Consider the following 19,625-nt stretch of genomic DNA (forward strand, 5'->3'; position numbering starts at 1 on the left):
CTCACGGCCTCGTAATTTCTAAGTTTTGGGGGTAACCCATCAGGCTGTGGCCCCGGGTCTCTGGTTTTCAGCTTCCCTTTTCTCTCAGCACCTCCGCCTCTCGGTCCCTCAGTTTCTAGACCCTTCTTTTCGGGCCTGTGCCCCTCATACTCTGTCACGAGCGCTCAAGCCCCTTCTCCGTCCGCCTGCCCCGGCCCCTCGGCCTCCTCCCACATATCCCCTCGGCTCTGGAGTTTCCTCCACCCGCAGAGGTCATGCCAAGCTGCGCCACGCCCCCAGACTCCGGCCACCGCCGCTCCTAAACCTCTCACCTCGCTAACAGCGGCAAAATCTCCAACTTCCGGTTTCACACGCTCCTCACGCTCCCGAAGCCGTTCCTGCGCCTGCGCACGCCGTCCTCGGAGCCCGGCCCCGCCCCGCCGCAGAGAGAGGAGCCCGCCGGGAGGTGCAGGTGCCCGCGACCCACCCCGCGACCGCGCACAGCACGCTCAGGCCCCGCCTTGCTTTGGGCAGAGCCACGGGTAACGCTGCGCCCTCTACGGTCAGGCCGAGGCACTGCCTTTGAGGCTTGCGAGCGCTTCTTATCGGGTTGGGTTCTCGGCTTCCGCTGCACTGCCACGTGCGCCCCAGGATCGCAGAGCGCGGGACTTTAGCCCAACGAGGGAGCTTGCCGGGGCTCAGGCCTTATTAAAACGGTCCCGTGATCACTCTCTTAATGCATAGTTCACCCGTGAGTTCACTAATAAATAATTTAACTCAACTCCTTGGTGGGCCTGTGTCCCCCAACGCCCGGCACAGGGTCAGGCAGGGAATAATAGGTGGTCGGTAAATGTTATTGAATAAATAAGTGACTGAGAAAAGTGGGTCCCCCGCCCCCCGCAGGCCTAGAGGGTCGGTCATTGCAGGACTGAGCCTCTGTTTCCCTGTTTATAAGATGAGGATAATACCTATCTTTCAGGATTTGGCCGGAAAATAAATGAAAAAATGTACATGAACACTGCTTTGCTTACTACTGTATCTGTAAGTGCTCGATAAATGTTAGATTTTATGATTGTTATATCCTTGGCATCATTCACCTTTTTCTTTAGGATAACATCGATGTTAAGAAGGTATAACTTTCGGTTCTGGACACTGGGGTACCAAACAAAGTCCCTGCTCCCATTTTGGAACTCACATCGTAGTAGGGGAGACAGAGACAGATACATAAGTAAAAAGAAATTGTGTGTGAAGTCAGTACTGCATGTTAAATGGGGGGCGGGAGGGAGCAGGAAATAGGGATGAGTGAAGTTATTTAAAATAGTGTGACCAGAGAAGATATCTCAGATAAAGGAACAGTTGAGCAGAGAGCTAAAAGAGAAGAAAAAAAAAGCGAGGTCGTTACTAGGAGACTCTCTGGGGCAGGCGGGGGGGGGGGGGGGGGGCGGGAATTCTAGATAGAGGAAACAGCAAATGCAAAGACTGAAATAGGAACAAACTCAATGAACTCAAGGAACAGCCAGGAGGCTGGTGTGGCTGGAGTACAGTGAGGGAGGGGGTAAGGGGGGGAGGGGAGGAGGATACAGAACTGCTTCTCATCTGAGTGAGGTGGGAGCCATAGGAGGAGTTGGAGCAGAGGAGGGACACTATCTGACCTCGATTTTAAGTGGATCCTCTGGCTTTGGTGTGCGGAACAACCTGGAAGGGACCAGTGAGAAGGCCTCCTCCATGTCCAGGTATGCCATGGTAGCAGCTGGACCAGATGGTGGCAGAGGAGGTGATGAGAAGTGGCTGGCGCCTGGAGGTACTTTGAAGGTCGAGGCCAGAGGATTGGCTGGCAGTTTGGCTGTGAAATGTGAGAGACAAAGAGACATCAAGGATGACCCCAGAGTTTTTTACCTGAGCACCTGGAAATATCGAGTTTGGGGCTGCCATTAACAAGAGCAAGGAATAGGTTGAAAGAGAAAAGTCAGAGTTATTTTGAGGGGCGTATTAAGTTTGAACACATATTAAGTTGGACATCCAAGCTGGGTGTCAAGTAGGCGGTAGGATATAATTACCAAAATCTTTGGGAAACAATCCAGACACAGAGAAGCCAATTCATGCCTTATTATCAAAAGAAGAAGGGGAAGAAATGAATTAACTGAACACTCTGCTTAAAATTTCCAAATATGAACTACATAATTAAAAAAAAATCCTAAGGAAAATGGAAAGAAGTAAATAAACAAAACTTGTGAAATCAAGAAGAAAGCCACAAACTACCAACAGTAGTGTTGAAATAGGAAACCTGAGAATGTTTCTCCAAAAAACCTCTGAGACCTGTTCTTTGAAAATAAGTAACTCAATAATTTCAGGGTGTAAGTAACCAAAAAAAAAAAAACCCAAAATCACAGAAAGTTACAACAAACATAAAGCAAGATTATTTTTAAAGATGAAGGGAATTCTTCATAAAATTGCATAAATAATTTGTAAGCTTCCCTGAAGTTGATTCTTCCTAATAAAGAGTAAGGCTAAAAAAAAAGAAGTTAGGCTTTTTTTTAAAATTATCAAAGAACTCTCCACAATGGCACCTTGGCCCCAAAGGAGTAGTAACTAGAGGAATTTTCTAACTTCTCAAGAAGTTATATAAATTGTTCCATAACATAATTCATTTGATAAGTCAGTCTTGGTCTTAATAGTTCATATATGAGAAATCTGAATAAAATGCCATGGAATAAAATATGCATTTTCAGGAACTTACTATGTGTCCCTGTATGCATAAAAGAAAAAGAGATAGCAAGAAAGATGTCCCAGCATCAGTGAGCTTACATTTTAGTTGAGAGAAACAGCGTATAGACAAACAAAGGTAGTTTGTTTCTTTCTAAGCCCTGGGGTCAGCTTGGAAGGGGAGGGAGAGACAGACGTGAAAGTGGCCAAATTGTTGCCCTTGGGAAATTTACAGAAACCCAGAGAAGGAAAGAGCACTTCCTCTCTGGGAAGGGAGTGAGTCCAGGAGGGCTCCCTGGAGGAGGTGTCATTTCATTAAAGCCCAGAAGGAAGATTTTGGTGACTAAGAGCATGGGTTTTGGAGTCAAGCAAACCTGAGGTTGAATCCCAGCACCACATTTGCCTTGCTATGGGATCTTGGGCAAATGACCACCCCTCTCTGGGCCTCAGCTTGTAACATGAAGCATCTCACCCCTACCTCCCTGGATCATTGTGAGGATTACCTTAGAGGAGAAACTATGTGGAAAACGCTGTCCTGGAGGAAATACTCCATACACAGGTGTGACCACAGTGTGGTTTAAAAGACCCAAATGGGTGGAAATGGGAAGGTTCTAGAACACCTCTGTCTACTAGAACGTTCCGCAGTAGTGGAAATGTTCTATACTTGTGCTGTCCTCCAACCATTGGAGCTATTGATCGCCCAAAATATGGCCAGTGTGACTGAGGAATTAAATTTTTAACTGTAATTAATTTGAATCACTTTGAATGTGAACAGTCACAAGTGGCTAATGATTACCGAGTTGACCAGTGTATCAGTTTCCTGTTATGTAGCTGCTACAAGAAGCAGTAGCTTATCATATACCATTCTCAAGTTTCATTGCACTTGACAGTGTTTTAGGGGCAGGTCCACATCCGTACACTGCTTTTCTGGGGCCCATTAAAATTCATTCAACTGGTCCCCAAATATCTTAATTCCCTGGGGTTGTCATGACAAAGGACCACAAACTGCGGGGCTTAAAACAGCAGAAATTTATTATCTCGTGCTTGGAGGTCAAAGTCCAAAATTGAGGTGTTGACAGGGCCACGTCCTCCCTGCCACCACCCCCCACCCCCAAGGCTCTAAAGGAGAATCTCTCCTTGACTCTCCCAGCTCCCGGGAGCTCGAGGAGTTCCTGGGTTTGGGACCTCATCCCTCCAATCTCTCATCCTTCTCCCCTGCATGTCTGTATCTTAAACCTCCCTCTGCCTTTTTCTTATAAGGCCACCTGTCACTGGATTTAGGACCCACCCTAACTCCAGGACGAGCTCCTCTGGAGATCCTTGACTTAATTAAAAATTATGTCTACAAAGACCCTTTTTACCAAATAAGGTCACACTCACAGGTTCCAGGGGTTCAGCCTTGGACATATATATTTGGGGGAGGGGGTCCATTCACCCCACTTCAGAGAGCAAAACACATTGGAAGGGCCCCGTTTCAGTTTGCTAAAGCTGCCAAAATGCAATATACAAGAAATGGACTGGCTTTTAACAATGGGGATTTATTAGGTTATAAATTACACTTCTAAGGCCATGAAAACTGTCCCAATTAAGGCATCCACAGGAGGATACCTTCTCTGAAGACAGGCTGCTGGCATCCGGGACACCTCTGTCACATGGGAAGGCACATGGCCAGTGTCTGCTAGTCCTTCTCTCCCAGGCTTCTTTGGTTTCAGGTCCTGGCTTTGGTGGCTCTTTTGGCTTCTGTGGGTCCTTGCTTGCTTCTCTGGGGGCTTTCGTCTCTCTGAGCTCTCTCTGCTTTTCAGTGGTTTATTCTCTCACAAAGGACGCCAGTAGTGAGGTGCTGTCATACCTCCTACTACATGCTATATCTGGGACATACTTGTACTACAAAATTATCTGTTTCTGATCTGGAATTCAAATTTCACTTGGTGTTATATGTTTTTATATGGCAGCTCAGAGCCCTCCCCTGGCTTCTCCAAAACCTTTACCTTGGCCCAAAAGCTGACAAAATCTGCCCTCCCACCACCTGTCTGCCCTCAGCTTACACCATTCTCTCACTTTCTCATCCATACTGCTACATCTACACTACCTGCCTGCATCACCGTTCCTGGAATATACTGAACACATCCTGCCTCGGGGCCTTTGCACATGCTATTCCCTCTGCTTGGCATGCTTTTCCCTCCAGATTTAAGCAAGGCTCCTCTTTCCTGTCTTCAGGTCATGGCTCAAATATCACCTTGCTTAAGGGGCCTTGCTTGGCTGACCCATCTCCCTACTCAGCTCTCTTTGTCTCCTCATCCAACTTCAGGTTTCTTAACATTTACCCTTTCCTGACATATCCACATTCCTTCATGACTTATTGTCTGTCCTCCTCTGCTGGAATGTGAGCTTTGTGAGGGCATGGATTTGTGTCTCTTTCAGCCCCTGTGTATCCCTAGTGTCTATAATAGGACTTTACATGTGGCAGGCACACGACGAATGTTGATCGAACAAGTGAAGGCACTGTGGAGTCCTGGATCCAACTATGCCTGAAGCCGGAGTTTGAGAAAACAGGATGGGGAAAATACAAGCCAGCGTCCCTGTGGCCTACACCCCCACCTCCGAGACAAGGTCAAGGTCAGTGGCCTTCTTGCCATCCTCGCTATCCTCGGTGCCCTGGTGCTCCCTCAGCGCCCAGCGACACGCGGCTGGCAGCGACCGGCGCAGCTGCTTCCGCCCAAAATACAGGAAGAGCATGGGATTGAGGCAGCTGTGGGCCAGGGCGAGGCCCACCACCAGCGGCTCAGCCCTCAGTGCCGAGGCCAGGAGCGCAGAGCGTGGGGCAGCGGCGGCAAGGACCAGCCCCAGTACGTGGTAGGGGGCCCAGCAGACAAAAAACCCCCCCACGACGGCCGTGCCCAGCAGCCAGCGGCAGCGAGCTGCCCGGCACCTGAGGACACCGTGACAAACGGTCACGGCCACCAGCGGCCCCAGGAAGCCGAAAACGAACCGGACGGCGGTCACCGTGTGCTCGGCCAGCGCCGAGCCGCCGAAGTCCACCACGCACTCCAGCCGGGGAGGAAAGTGCTCCTGGTGCAGCCGGCGGTGCACGGCGGAGGGCGCGGTCAGCAGGAGGGCCAGCAGCCAGGCGACCCCGCACGCCACCCACACCCGGCCCGCCCGCCGCGCCGCCACCCCCCAGGCGGGCCTTAGGCCCAGCAGGCAGAGGTCGGCGCTGAGGCCGGCCAGGAGCAGGACGCTGGCGTACATGGACAGCAGGATGACCGAGGGCAGGGCCCGGCAGCCCACTGCCCCATACGGCCAGTGGCCCCGCAGGGCGATGGGCACGGCCAGGACCGGGAGAGCCAGACAGCAGAGCAGGTCCGCCAGGGCCAGGTGCAGAAACCAGGTGGCACCCGGCCTCCCGCGGGCCTCCTTCCAGGTCACCCAGGCCACCGCGGCGTTGCCCGGCACCCCCACCAGGCAGACGGCCGCGTACAACAGGAGCGGGGCCGTGCGGAGCGGGTCCGGGGCCAGGCAGGAGCCGTCTGGGCAGTCCACGGGGAAATCTGGAATCTCGTCGTATTGGCTGTAGTCGTAGCTGTGAGACGTGTTCTCCATCCGGAACCGGGGCTCCTGGGAGAGGAGAGGCACTGAAAAAATCAAGGATGAAAGTCCTAAGGCCCTCGGAATCCCAGGTGTGGGAACCCCAGCCCACGCGCATCTTATAAACTAGGCTATTAGGCCGCTGGGACCCCAGCGCGTTACAACATCGGAATTCTAGAATCTGAAAGTGACAGGACGCCAGCTCGCCAGCATCCTGGAATTCTAGGGCATTACAATGTTAGATCCCCAACGCATTCAAATATTGGAGACTAAATGTTAGAATGCTAGCTCATTGGCACCTCGGGATTCTAGTATTATCATGGTATTAGAATGCCAGCACCATATATATCTTGCAATTTAACCTATTACAGCCCTAGGCAATTATTTGGAATTGTTGAACAGCATCGTCGAGGAGAATTTCTTGCGTTGATGGAAATGTTTTGTATCTACACTGTCCATTTGGGTAGCTACCAGCCACATTTGGCTACTAAACACAATGCAGCTGGTGCCACTGAGGGACTAAATTTTCCATTTTGTTTAATTTTAATTAATTCACATTTAAAAGGCTTCTTGCGGTTAATAGATGCCTCATTGGACAGTGCAATGCTAGAGCCCACTTGCAACGTGGAATTCTAGAATTTAAAATATCAAACTAACAACTATCCATCAAGGATAATATATATATATATATACACATAAGGTACTTGGTTCTCTTTCATCTGAATTTTCGAATCTTAGTACAATGAAAATGTACTTTGGAGCAATTATTTTCATCTTTTAAAAGTTTTTTATCAACTAGACTGTAATAAAACACAGGCAGCAAAGTACACATATGTCATAGATGTTCACAGACCTTTCATTACTGGAACACATCTGTGTAACTGGCACCAAGATCAAGAAACTACATTTCTAGAATCCTACTGGAGCAGTTTTTAAAAGGGATGATAATGTTAGGAACACTGGAAGGTAAAATTAAAAGTTGAAGTCTCCACAGTTCATTCATTCATTCAACGCATAGCTCCTGAGCACCTTCTCTGTTCCGGCTGCTGTTCCAGGCACTGGAAACTCAGAAAGGGACAAGACAGGCAAAAGCCTCTCCCTCCTTGGAGCCGACACACTAGTGGGAGGAGTCAGGCAGTAAAGAATTAAATCAGCAAAATACACAGTATCTTAGAGGGTAATAAATGTTCTAGAAAGAAAACACAGTATCTTAGAGGGTAATAAATGTTCTAGAAAGAAAAAAATCACTCAGGAAACAGGATATGTCAGGATTTTACATGCATGGTCAAGGGGGTCTCTCTGAGAAGGTGACATCAGAGCAAAGACCTAAAGGAGGTGAGGGAGGAGCACGGTGGGAATCTGGAGGAAGGGTGCTCCAGGTAGAGGAAATGGCAGGTGCAAAGGCCTGTAGTTGAGACCCTGATGGTTGTGTTCAAGGAACAGTGAGGGTGGCTCTCAGGGTGGCTGGAGTGGAGCCAGCGAGGGGGGGTGTGGAAGGAGGTGAGAACACAGAGATAGCAGGAGCCAGAGCACATAGAGCCACCATCGTAAGGACTTTTCTTTTCTTCCAAGTGAGACGGAAGCCATGGGAGAATGCTGAGCGGAGATGTAAGCCGACTATCAGAGCGGGAACGGCAATACTAACAATAAAACAATAATAATCATAATAAAGAATTATTATTGCTATTATTATCAGAAGCCACCATTTATTAAGCACGTGTTACGTGTCAGGCGCTGCTGCAAGCACCTTTAGACATTAAGTTGCTTAATCCTTACAACATCCTTTGATTTTCATATTACCGTTATACCCATTCTGCAGATGAGGAAACCGAGGCACAGAGAAGTTAGGTAACTTACTGAAGATCCTTCTGCTGAGGAAGTAACAAAGCTGAGGTTCCAACTGTGTCAGTCCAACTCTGGAACCCCATGCCTACAATATTATCACCCAAAAATCTCAGATGCTGGAGCCAGGGGCAGCCAGCAGACCCCGCTGCAGTTTCGGTGGACTCACTCGGCTTCCTTGTTGGACTCTCACTTGGAGAGTCTCCAGGTGAACCTACGGCACCGGTTTGGGGAGGCCTGGGGAGTTAATACACAGAAAGCACGCAGCTCAGGTAGACCAGACCCATCCCTTCCCAGCACAACGTCAGAGTAACCCAGCCCTGCGGCTCTCTGCTGACTATCACGGGCTGGCTGGCAAGGCTCAGAGCGACAGCTGAGGGTGAGGCAATGACAGGTAGGGCAGGACAGAAGTTGGGTCTCCCCTCTACCCATCAACCCTGCCAGGCACCTGCTATGAAGCCAAGCCTCTTTGTTTTTGTGTTTGCAGTTTGGCACACAGCTTTCATGTTATTTTCATTTCGAGGGTGAAATGGGGGCAGCTGTGCATCCTTGGGCAAGTCACTTAACCTCTCTGGGCCTCCACCTAATCATCTATAAAATAGGAAGAATAGTAAACCTACCTTAGAGGGTGTTGGGAGAATTCAGTGAGTTAACAGGCATGAACTGAGCACAGCACCCGGATCAAAATGAGCAAGATATATCTGGTGGGAGCTGATATGACCAGAAGCACGGCCCCTCTCCCAAGCCTCAGGCCCCACCCTGACCAACGCCCGCTGCCTAAAATTCAGGGACTTTTCTAGACATAAGCAAATACAAAAGCGAACGTTATTTCCCCTTTAATCTTTAACCAGAAATGGGAACATTCAAGCACCCACATTTCTGTCTTTTAATCTTTCCCACATCATATACCTTAAGCCTGTTGTTTTATGTACGACACATCGATGCCCTCTTCACAGCGGCTTCCAAAGCATTCCACTGGCCAAAACATCATGCTTAATAGCCAGTCCCCAAAGAAGGGACATCCAATAATAATCGTGGAAATAAGAATAGTGTGAGCATTGTTGTTTTATTATTTCCCATAATAAGTAATAAATTATATTTTTATATGTTTGTAGTTCTAGATCATTACCATTTTATTTACCTATTGCCATTATAAGTAGCCAACAGAATTGCCGCTAATATTATTTTGCATTAATTGAAATACTAGATGGCATTTATTGTGCACTTTTTATGCACCAGGCATCACCCTTCTGACAACCCTGTGAGGAAAGTTCTAGCATGAGCCCCATTTTCCAGAATGTCAGTGCCACCAGGCCAGGGAGGTTTGTCTGCTTTGGGTTCTGCTGTGCCCTCGGCATCTAGGACACCACCCAACCTATCACTGGCGCTGGATGGGTTTTTTGGGAAATAAAAGATTGAAGGAGGAAACTGAGGCACAGAAGGGTTAAGAGGTGATTTGGATTTCTTTTTGTTTCTGGTAATTAAAAACCCCTTGGCAGGGACTCCCAAGAAAATAGGTCAAGCTTATGAAATTTATTTCTGTAGGGGAGAAGCTGAGACTGCCTATAATGAGTCCTGAGAGTTGCTTCCAGGAAACCTCTTTTGTTGCTCAGATGGGGCCTCTCTCTCTCTAAGCCCAACGACTCCACAAGGAAAATCACTGCCCACCCCCTACACAGGACATGACATTCAGGGGTGAAAATCTCTCTGACACCATGGGGCGTGACTCTCAGGGATGAATCTGTCCCTGGTACCGGGTCGCCAGCAACTTCCGGACCAAACTGGGGAAAAGAAGTGTAATATAATAAGGCATCAGTGTCCTAGAGAGATCACTGGAGTAAAGAGGCTATTCTGGAGGCCACTCTTATGCAAGCTTCAGTTGGATAGTGCTAATTGCCATGGTTTGCTAAACCCCAACCAACATCACTCCTGTTGACTCTTAAGAACACCTAGCTCTGAGACTTGTTTCATGCATTAAGTTCGCTTTCCTGGAACCCATAATTTCCAGAGAGTTCTTAGGTCAGAGAAATCCTGAAACCTAGTTGAAGGACCAGCCTCTCTCAGATTATTAACGGATTATGGCATCCCTTCTCGACATGAAGTCGGATTGGGCATTGCCTAAAGAGCCCTACAGATTGAGAGAAGGATCAAAGGAGAAGAAGGAGGTGTAACAGGGAAAACAGGATTTAACAAATGAGTATGACTGCTGAATCACTATACTGATATTTCCTCTAGTCTCCAGTGTCTTAGAGCAGCTAGAAGGAAAAATCTGAAACAGTGGAATGGTAGCCCATCACAAATCCTGAAATCTGTTCTGTAAATACTCATTGAAGAGTACTTAAAAAATTATTGCTTTTTCTTTCTTTTCTTTGTATATACACCATATTTTGGGGGGAAAAAAAGAAATTAAAATGAGCAAACACCTTTGCACTTGCCTCGAAATGCAGATGCACTGTGTTTACCAAGTCTTCCCGGGCCATGCACCTTGGGAAGCTGGGACAGGCTCTACCAAAGCTGACCCTGCGGCACCTCCACAGTCCTCTCCTGACACCCCAAGAAGCACACGCATGCTCACCAAAAGACATGAGCTAGAAAGTTCACAGTGGCCCCAGGTGGGAAGACATCCAAATGTTCATCCACAAGATAGTGGATAAACACACCACAGTACATTCACCCAATAGGCAATGCTAGATCGGCGAGCTTGAACAAACCACAGGCAAGAAGCGGATGTTTTTCAAAAATATAAGATGGAGGCAAGGGGGCCAAACACATAGGAGAAAGCCCTGAATGAGTCTATCCACATAAGCTCAAAAACCAAGCAAAAGGACTCTATATGGTTAGAAGGCAGGATATGCAGCTAAGCTTGGGGGTGGGAGGTGGCAGGGGTCCTCAGGGACCTTTGGGGACTAACCTTGTAGTTTCTTGACCCAAGAGCTGGCGCCACGGACGTGTTCAGCCAGTGAGGATTCACAGAGCTGCCCAGTTCTGATGCGTACACTTTTCCATGCGTGTGTTACACAACAAAGCAAAGTTAAACAGTGTAATATGAAAGGGCCCAGCTGCTGTGGAAACAGGTTGGCGGCTCTTTAGAAAGTTAAGCTTAGAACCTCCATATGACCCAATAACTCCATCTCCAGATAACCACCCAAAGGAACCGAAAGCAGAGACCCCAAGAGACCCTGGCACCACCAAATATTCCTAGCGGCACTGTTCACTACAGCCAAAGGTAGAAGCAACCCAAGTGTCCATCAGCTGATGAATGAACAGACAAAACATGTCCATCCATGCAGTGGAATATTATTCAGCCCCCCAAAAGGAACGAAGTCCTTATATATGCTACAATGTGGGTGAACCTTGAAAACATTGCACTAACTGGAAGACACCAGACACAAAAGGACAAATTCCACTTACATGAAATATTTAGAATAGGCAAATCCATGGCTAAGAGGTGGCAGGGGAGTGAAAAGAAGACCGGGGATTCGTGGTTTAATGGGTGTAAAATTCGTTTGAGTGATGAAAATGTTTTGGAGATGGGTGGTGGTGACAGGGGCCGACACTGTGAATGCTAATTAATGGCACTGAATTATATACTTAAAAACAATGCATGTAGCCAATGTTATTTATATGTATGTTATCACTATGAAATTAAAAAAAAAAATTTTAATGTAAAGAATCTGTCTTAAGAAGTGGAATTGTTGTGTTAAAAGGATTGATTTTCCATTGGGCATGTGACCATTTAGTACATTTTCCAGAAGTTGCAGAAATTCCTGCTCCACCAGCCAGATACAGAGCAGGGCATCTGGAAGGTGTATTTTTGCACACCTGTGTGACCGAGGCTGCACACCTGTGTGACCGAGGCTGCACACCTGTGTGGCCAAGGCTTCTCTGTCGAGCTTCATTCCACAAGTCTGGGAGTCTGCCGCGGACCCCAATGTGATGGTTCTAAGATTGCAGTCCTAAAACCTCATGTCTGATGCTCCTTTTATCTGAGGTATGGATAGACGAGTAAAAAATATGGATAAAAAATAAAAAATCATAGGGGCAACAAAAGTTAAAATAAATTGAGTAGATTGAAATACTAGTGATCAATGAGAGGGAGGGGTAAGGGGTATAGTATGTACGAGCTTCTTCTTTTTTCTTTATTTTGCTGGAGAGATGCAAATGCTCAAAAAATGATCATGGTGATGAATACACAACCATGTGATGATGTTGTGAGCCATTGATTGTACACCATGTATAGAATGGTTGTATGTTTGTTTAAGGCTTACAATAAAAATATTAAAAAAAAAAAAAGATTGCAGTCCTAAAGTTCTAGTTCTGATTCCCAAAGATTCTGAAAACAACAGTTCTCAGTTCTAAGGGGCCAAGATGGTGAAATCCTACACACACACACACACACACACACACACACACACACACACACACACACTCCTCCCCTCCCTCTTTCCCTTCATCCTTACCGTCGCTTGCCAGAAGCTTCCTAGTTTGGCCAGACCCGTCTCTGAAGCACGAACCTGGGCCACAGTTGGGCTTCCTCACGCCTGGCCGCTGGCAGCTTCCTGGAGGTGCCCCCCGTCTGCCAGGCTTCCGTTCCCCCGCTCCAGGCACTGCCACGTTGCAGGCACTAGGCAGACCTGCATAAGCAGGGAAACCAGGAGTGGCCTTTTCCCACTGTGGGTGTGTTTTTCCTGTGACTCACATAACCAAAAATCACTAGCGGCAGGCGAGGCCAGAGAGGGTGGGGGGAGAGCTCAGCCGGAGGCCCCAGCCCCAGGGTCAATGTCACTGGGTTCCTGGGAAGCTTCTTCCTCCGAGGGCTTCTTCCCCGCTGGCCAGGCCTGCTCCCTCCCTCCCAGGACCAGCGGGGCCTGCAAGTGGCATTCAGCCCCTCCCTGCTCCCTCTGAAGAGCCTTGAGGACGGAGAAATATTTTTCTGTCCTTGCATTTCTGTGGGAGACAGCTCAGGTCACCCCCACCTCTTCCACCATGAGGCCAAGGCAGCCAAGCTCAGGCCTTAGTTTTCCACCTTTAAAATGAGGCAGTGTTGGTGAGGCTGGTTCTCATCCTCCCTCCCAGCACAGTTTAACAGCTGAGACCATGAACTTGGCCCCTCTGAGCCTCAGTTTCCCCACGTGTGAGGTGGACAAGCGCTGGGAGAATTAAAACAGACAAATAGACTTAAAACACACAGAATGGTGCCCGAAACATACTCCGTGTACAAATGTGCTAAATTAACCATAGAAAAAGAAGAATATAATATAAATTCTTAAAACGCACACACACGGGAAGTGGTTCCATCTTGGGAACTGTTTGTTCAGCAGTGCTTTGTGTTTGTTTTAGTGGTCGAGGACAGGAATTTAAACCTTTCTTTTGCTGCTGTTTACCGAATAAATTCATGTTAGTAAAGAAAATCATTTTCCGGGGCCAGAGACTTGTTGCGAAAAAGAGTCAGAGGGTCAGAGAAGGTATGAAGCCGAGGGTGGGGGGCTGTCCTTTATCCATTCAAATTTTCTCTAAACTGAAGAGTTTACAATGTGCTTCTCAGAGCTTGATCTTCATGAACTCAGCTGCTAGATGTGGGCTGTAAATCTCTCAGATTCTGGAAGGCAAAGCTTTTCTGGTGTCCTGGCGCTTGGGGCCTCGGGGATCCTGAGGGCCAAGGACAGGGTGTCTGCAGGCCTCATAACCGTTATCAAGTGGGAGGGGCCCACTCTGGGGGGTTTGAATTCCTCTTCCAGTCACACTGGGAGATGCTGAGTGCAGGGCCCTCAATTTACTGGCCATTTCCTCCCAGGAAAAACTCCTAGAACATTCTAGAAGGTTACTAAGTCAACCTACATTCAAGTGCCATTTCTGCGGGTCAAAATGGGAGTGAATTTTGGGAAATCTACAGACACAAAAAGCAGATTGTGGTTGCCTGGAGCTGGGAAGAGGGAAAATGGGGAGTGACCACTAATGGACTCCGACGTTCCTTCTGGGGTGATGAAAATGTTTGAAGTAAATAATGGAGATGGTGGCACAACACTGCGTATTTACTAAAGGGCATTAGTGGTCAACATTTACGTTGTGGGTACTTTACCACAATTTTTTAAAGTACACATTATTAATTAAATTGTTACATACAGTCCCAAATAGGCTAATACAGGCAATTTCATAGGGTTCAACCTCACGGAATTAAAGACTCTTAAAAAAGAATTTCCAGAGAGAAAGTGAGATAAATTGCAAATTGATATATAAGGGCCTACAAAGTTTACTGTGATCAAAGGAAAATTAATTGACAAATAATGTCCAGATTTAACAACACTTGAGACTTAAGCTGATATCAGCTTAAACATATAAAATACAGAAGATAGGATTAATCTTTGCATCCAGGGGAAGCCATGCCTGCTTAAGGAGAGCACCTTATCAGCTGGCTGACATATGGACAAGGTCTGGGCTTCGGCACTTGACCGTTACAGGGTGTTCTAATTGCTAGCTGCCGAAATGCAACACACCAGAGATAGACTGGCTTTCAATAAAAGGGAATTTATTTAGTTAACATATAGTTCTTCAGAGGAAAGGCAGCTAACTTTCAACTGAGTTCTTTCTTACATGGGAAGGCACAGGGTGATCCCTGCTGACTTTCTCTCCAGGCCTCTAGGTTCCAACAACTTTCCCCAGGGTGATTTCTTTCTGCATCTCCAAAGGCCTGGGCTGAGCTGTGAGGGCTGAGATGAGGTATGCTGAGCTGCTTGGGCTGTGCTACATTAAATCTCTCATTTAAGTACCAGCCAATTAAATCAAACGTCATTCATTGCAGCAGGCACGCCTCCTAGCCGACTGCAGATGTAATCAGCAACAGATGAGGTTCACATGCCATCGGCTCATGTCCACAGCAACAGAACTAGGTGCCTTCACCTGGCCAAGTTGACACCTGAATCTAACTACCACACAAGGTAATACCCGAGTGGTGCCAAGTGTAAAGGGATTCCTTAAGTCTAAGCAAACCACATAATTTTGCATCAAGCAGACTGGGTTTTATCCAGATTTTTCAGTTTGGCAGTTGATGTTGATTGAATCAACTAAATTGCATCTCCTGTAAACTATCTCCTGCTGATGAGGAAATGCCCCTTTTCACCAAGTCAGAGTAATTTCCTCCCTCCCTCACTTGGATCTGTGGCACACAATGACACTTTGGGAATATATACTGTTTTGTATTCTTGTGTCTGTCTTAATCTGTTAATCTGTGTATTCCTTAAGAACAGGGCCCATTCTCTCTCTCAGCCAACACAACAAGCAAACTCACCACCCTCCCCCTGTCTACGTGGGACATGACTTCCAGGGGTGTGGACCTTCCTGGCAACATGGGACAGAAATCCTAGAATGAGCTGAGACTCAGCATCAAGGGATTGAGAAAACCTTCTCGACCAAAAGGGGGAAGAGTGAAATGAGACAAAATAAAGTGTCAGTGACTGAAAGATTCCAAACAGAGTCGAGAGGTTATCCTGGAGGTTATTCTTACACATGAAATAGAAATCACCTTTTTAGTTAAGGCGTAATGGAGAGGCTGGAGGGAACTGCCTGAAAATGTAAAGCTGTGTTCCAGTAGCCATGTTTCTTGATGATGATTGTATAATGATATAGTTTTCACAATGTGACTGTGTGATTGTGAAAACCTTGTGTCTGATGCTCCTTTTATCTACCTTATCGACAGATGAGTAAAACATATGGACTAAAAATAAATAAATAATAGGCGGAACAAATGTTAAAATAAATTTAGTAGATTGAAATGTTAGTGTTCAATGAAAGGGAGGGAGGGGTAACGGGTATGGTACGTATGAATTTTTTTCTGTTTTCTTTTTGTTTTTCTGAATTGATGCAAATGTTCAAAGAAATGGTCATGATGAACATACAACTATGTGATGATGTTGTGAGTTATTGATTGTATAACAAGAATGGAATGATCATATGGTAAGAATGTTTGTGTTTGTATGTGGATATGTTTCAAAAATAAATAAATTAATTAAAAAGACTCTTGAAAGGTTGAATGGCAAAATGTGGTAAACAGTCTGCATGGAAAGCATATATACATTATTACATGATATTGGATACATGGAAAGGAGCTGTGACGTCAGCTCAAGTCTATAAAACACAAGAACATCACAGCTGTGAAAACACCATCCCTCTTTGGGTCTTTGAATATCTAGATCAAAGTTTGGGAAATTTTTTCTGTAAAGGGCCAGAGAGGAAAGAGTTTAGGTCTTGCAGGACGAAAGCAACCACAGACCGAATGGGCATGGCCGTGCTCCAATAAAGTTTTATTTATAAAACAGGCAGAGGCCAATGTCTGAGGACTCCCAGTGGAGACCAAAGTCTCTGAAGGTGACAATGTTGGAACCAGATTCTCCGGATGTTGGAATCATAGGCTATTTGGCTCTGGAGATCCTACAACATTAGTCTTAGACAATTTAAATCATGGGATTCTTGAGCATTATTCAAGGAATTCTAGACCTGCCCTCTCCCAGACAGTAACCACCAGCCACTGCCACTACAGAGCCCTTGAAATCCGTTTGATCCAAACCGCGAGGTGCTGAGAATGCAAAATACACGCCCAATTTCAAAGACTTAGTTAAAAAAAAAAAAGGTGAAATCTCACAATAATTTTTTTTTTACTGATCCCATGTCAAAATAATATCTTTTAATATATTATAAAAATTAATTTTACCCATTTCTTTCTGTTTGTTTTTGCTTGTCAGTGGCTTGGCTGTTAGGCGTAAACTTGCCGTCTTAGCCCACTAACACACCCCATAGACTGGGTGGCTTAAGGAACAGGAATTGTGGCTTAAGGAACAGGAATTGACTGGCTCTCAGGTTTGGAGGGTCCGAAGTCCAGAATCGAGGTATCTGCAGGGTGGTGCCCTCTCCGACGTGCGCCGGGTGTGCTGTGGCTGGCAGGCACTCCATAACTCAGTGTCTGGCTGTGTTAAAGCCCCTCTCCCGGCTTTGTCCTCTACTGTGCCCAAGTTTCCTCCAGTCACAGAGGAATCGGACCCACCCTGAGGCAGACTGGCCTTGCCTTCAAGAACAGTGTCTTCAAAGGCCCTATTCAAAGACAGGTTCACACCCTCAGGACCAGGGGTTAGACTTAGCCACGTCTTTTGCAGGACGTGATGCAGCCCAGAACAATCGCACATGTGGCTCACCTGTCACTTCCACCTGGCAGCGCTAATCTAGCGAAACACCTACCTGAGAAGTAGGGGTGTGACGCTCCAGAAGGCCACACAGCACAGGGGGTGGACAAACTGGATCGTGCAGGTGCATGGATCGTGTGCCTCCCCCCCCCCACCACGGTCCCCCCAGCCCTAATAGGGAGATATTAGAAGAGGACACAGAAAGAGATTCTGGTCTGAGGCAGATGTGAGGGGTGGGGAGGGCCAGGGTGGACCCCAGGGGGAAGGGAGCACAGTCTGACTCAGCTCAGTCCATCACCCACTCCCCTTTCCCACAACTTCCCCTTTGGAACTTGTTGACCCAGCAGATGCCGCAGCCACTTCCCTTAACTGCTCAGCCCACTTCCCTCCTGGCCGGGGTTGGTCAACACCCTGGAGAGGCCGCCCGAATCCCACTCAATTGTGTCCAAGAGTTTCTAGAAGACCCAGCTGTTAGGACAGCACCTCCCTTCCCAAATCAGGGCTGTGGCAGACCTCAATCCCCCACACCCGCTCCTCAAAACGGGAAAGCTAGAGGAAGGCAGGGAACAAAGACGGAGAGTGGAAGGCAGAGGAGGAAGTCTGGGAGGGCTTCCTGGAGGAGGCAGCACTCTGAAGGAACATAGGATGAGGGCAGGGATGGTCTTTGGAAAAAAAAAGAAAACAGGCTGGATGCGACAAATGTGCCATACGTGGGCACTCTGTGTCTGAACACATGATTTTTCTGTAAACCTACCACGTCGCTAATTACAGGGAAAAAATTGGCAGTAGAGGACTAAATCTAGTACTATCCATGTGGGGCGGGTGCTGTGAGGTGGTAGGTGAAATCTCCATCTGTCAAGGCAATGAACAATGTCTAACGGAAAAAAAGGGGGGGGCCAAGGACCCGGGGATGGAGGGCTTGGACCAGGCAGGGCAGGGAGAAGGGGCACCCACCGTGGGTCCTGGTCTCAGCCTTGGGTGCCAGGGTGGGTGGTGGACCCGCCCTTGGGCTGGGGACGCGAGGGCAGGAACAGGTTCAAGGAAGATGCTGAGGTAGTTTTGCGCGTGGTGACAAGGTGGGGAGGGTCACGTGTGCGTAGGGGCGGTAAGGTGGTGGGTGATGTCGCAAGTGCGCTGAGGAGGGCGGTGGCGAGGAGCCGAGGAAGAAATTCTGCAAGGGAGGCAAGAAATAGCCAGCGGGGGAGGGGAGGCCTCGACGGGCTGCAGAGGAGGGGGAAGGGGCGGGGGGGGGAGCACCAGCCCAAGGAGCTCTGAAAATAAGCGGGGTGGGGGTGGGGGCTCGGGGGTCCCGCCAGCTGCTCGGACCCCGAGGTCTGAGCCAATAAAAGCGCATCTCGGAGTCTTGGCTGTCGCAGGTACCCGCATTTTTTTAACGGAGCGGTCACCCAAATAGCCCGCAGCCTCTTCCGTAAGCTCAGAGGGGCACCCCATGTGTTCAGGAGAAAGTTGTACCCAAGGCAGACGTGACAACACCCTTTCAGGATTCGGTGAGTGGGAAGCAGCGCCCGGGCGGGGCTGGGCGGGGCTAGAAGGGCTGGGCGGGGCTAGAGTGTGTGGGCGGGGCTAGAGTGTGTGGGCGGGGCTAGAGTGGGTGGGCGGGGCTAGAGTGGGTGGGCGGGGCTAGAGTGGGTGGGCGGGGCTGATGGGCGTGCATCCTCCTCTACCTGCCGCCCCTAGAGGCAGGGACTGCCCAGGACCCCAATACACACACGCGGGATTTTGAAGACTTTGTCCAAAAAAATTAAAAATTATCACTAATAGCTTTTTTCTATTGTTACATATTGGAAGAAATTTTTTGCTAGATTGGGTTAAGTGTATTATCTATTATATTGTTATTTTGTATTAAACATAATCATCTAACAATAGAAGAGAAAATATGTGATAATGGCCTCAATATGATTCTAACATGTTAATATATCATTATATTGATCTATTTGGTAGATATTCTATATTCTATTTGGTAGATAATTCTGTAATATATTTCTATGGTTAATATTGCTAATATATCACAGTTATGTTGCATTAAAGATCTTACTGGAATTACGTCAGCTGTTTCTTTTTCACTTGTTTAATGTGGCTACTAGAAAATTTTAAGCTACATAGGTAGAGTGCATCCTATTTCTGTGGGACAGTGATGGCCTTTACAATGTTTCTAGCCATCCACATATCTCTAAGGCAACACATTCACCAAGAAAAATCGTTTTGAGCCCCTTTGAGGGTCTGTTGTGGATTAGAGATCAAAACCCCTGTGATAGCTGCCCTCCAGGGCAGATTTCTGGAAGCTTCTTTCAAATGCAGAGAAGCACTTCTCACTGGGAGTGAATT

General features: G+C 47.5%; 2 protein-coding genes across 6 annotated transcripts in view; both read right to left on the reverse strand.

Moving 5' to 3' along the window:
- The window catches only part of DHX34 (DExH-box helicase 34), a 69,392-nt gene extending 66,121 nt beyond the window's left edge, over positions 1-3,271 (reverse strand). For 2 of the 3 annotated variants that reach the window (XM_077131328.1, XM_077131327.1), the window contains exon 1: positions 312-411. Coding sequence is in view for 1 of the 3 variants with exons in the window: in XM_077131329.1 (XP_076987444.1) it covers positions 1,632-1,721 (90 nt within the window). In the remaining 2 variants the exon portion in view is untranslated. Of the gene's footprint in view, positions 1-311; positions 412-1,631; positions 1,823-3,185 lie in introns of those variants that run through there. The other variant, XM_077131329.1, reaches the window with a different exon arrangement.
- A 425-nt stretch (positions 3,272-3,696) lies between these two features.
- C5AR2 (complement C5a receptor 2) lies at positions 3,697-17,611 on the reverse strand. 3 transcript variants are annotated; one of them, XM_077133585.1, is made up of 3 exons: positions 17,335-17,611; positions 12,570-12,743; positions 3,697-6,314 (listed from the first exon to the last, which is right to left on the reverse strand). In XM_077133585.1, exon 3 carries the CDS (start codon positions 6,280-6,282, stop codon positions 5,269-5,271), a length of 1,014 nt encoding a protein of 337 aa, XP_076989700.1. In that variant the 5' UTR covers positions 6,283-6,314; positions 12,570-12,743; positions 17,335-17,611; the 3' UTR covers positions 3,697-5,268. The 3 variants fall into 3 exon arrangements, with proteins under 3 accessions (XP_076989700.1, XP_076989701.1, XP_076989702.1); XM_077133586.1 differs by lacking the exon at positions 12,570-12,743; XM_077133587.1 differs by lacking the exon at positions 17,335-17,611 and having other exon boundaries at positions 12,624-12,637.
- Between the last annotated feature and the right edge of the window lie 2,014 nt (positions 17,612-19,625).

Source organism: Tamandua tetradactyla, chromosome 16, assembly GCF_023851605.1.
Source record: "Tamandua tetradactyla isolate mTamTet1 chromosome 16, mTamTet1.pri, whole genome shotgun sequence".
NCBI lineage: Eukaryota > Metazoa > Chordata > Mammalia > Pilosa > Myrmecophagidae > Tamandua > Tamandua tetradactyla.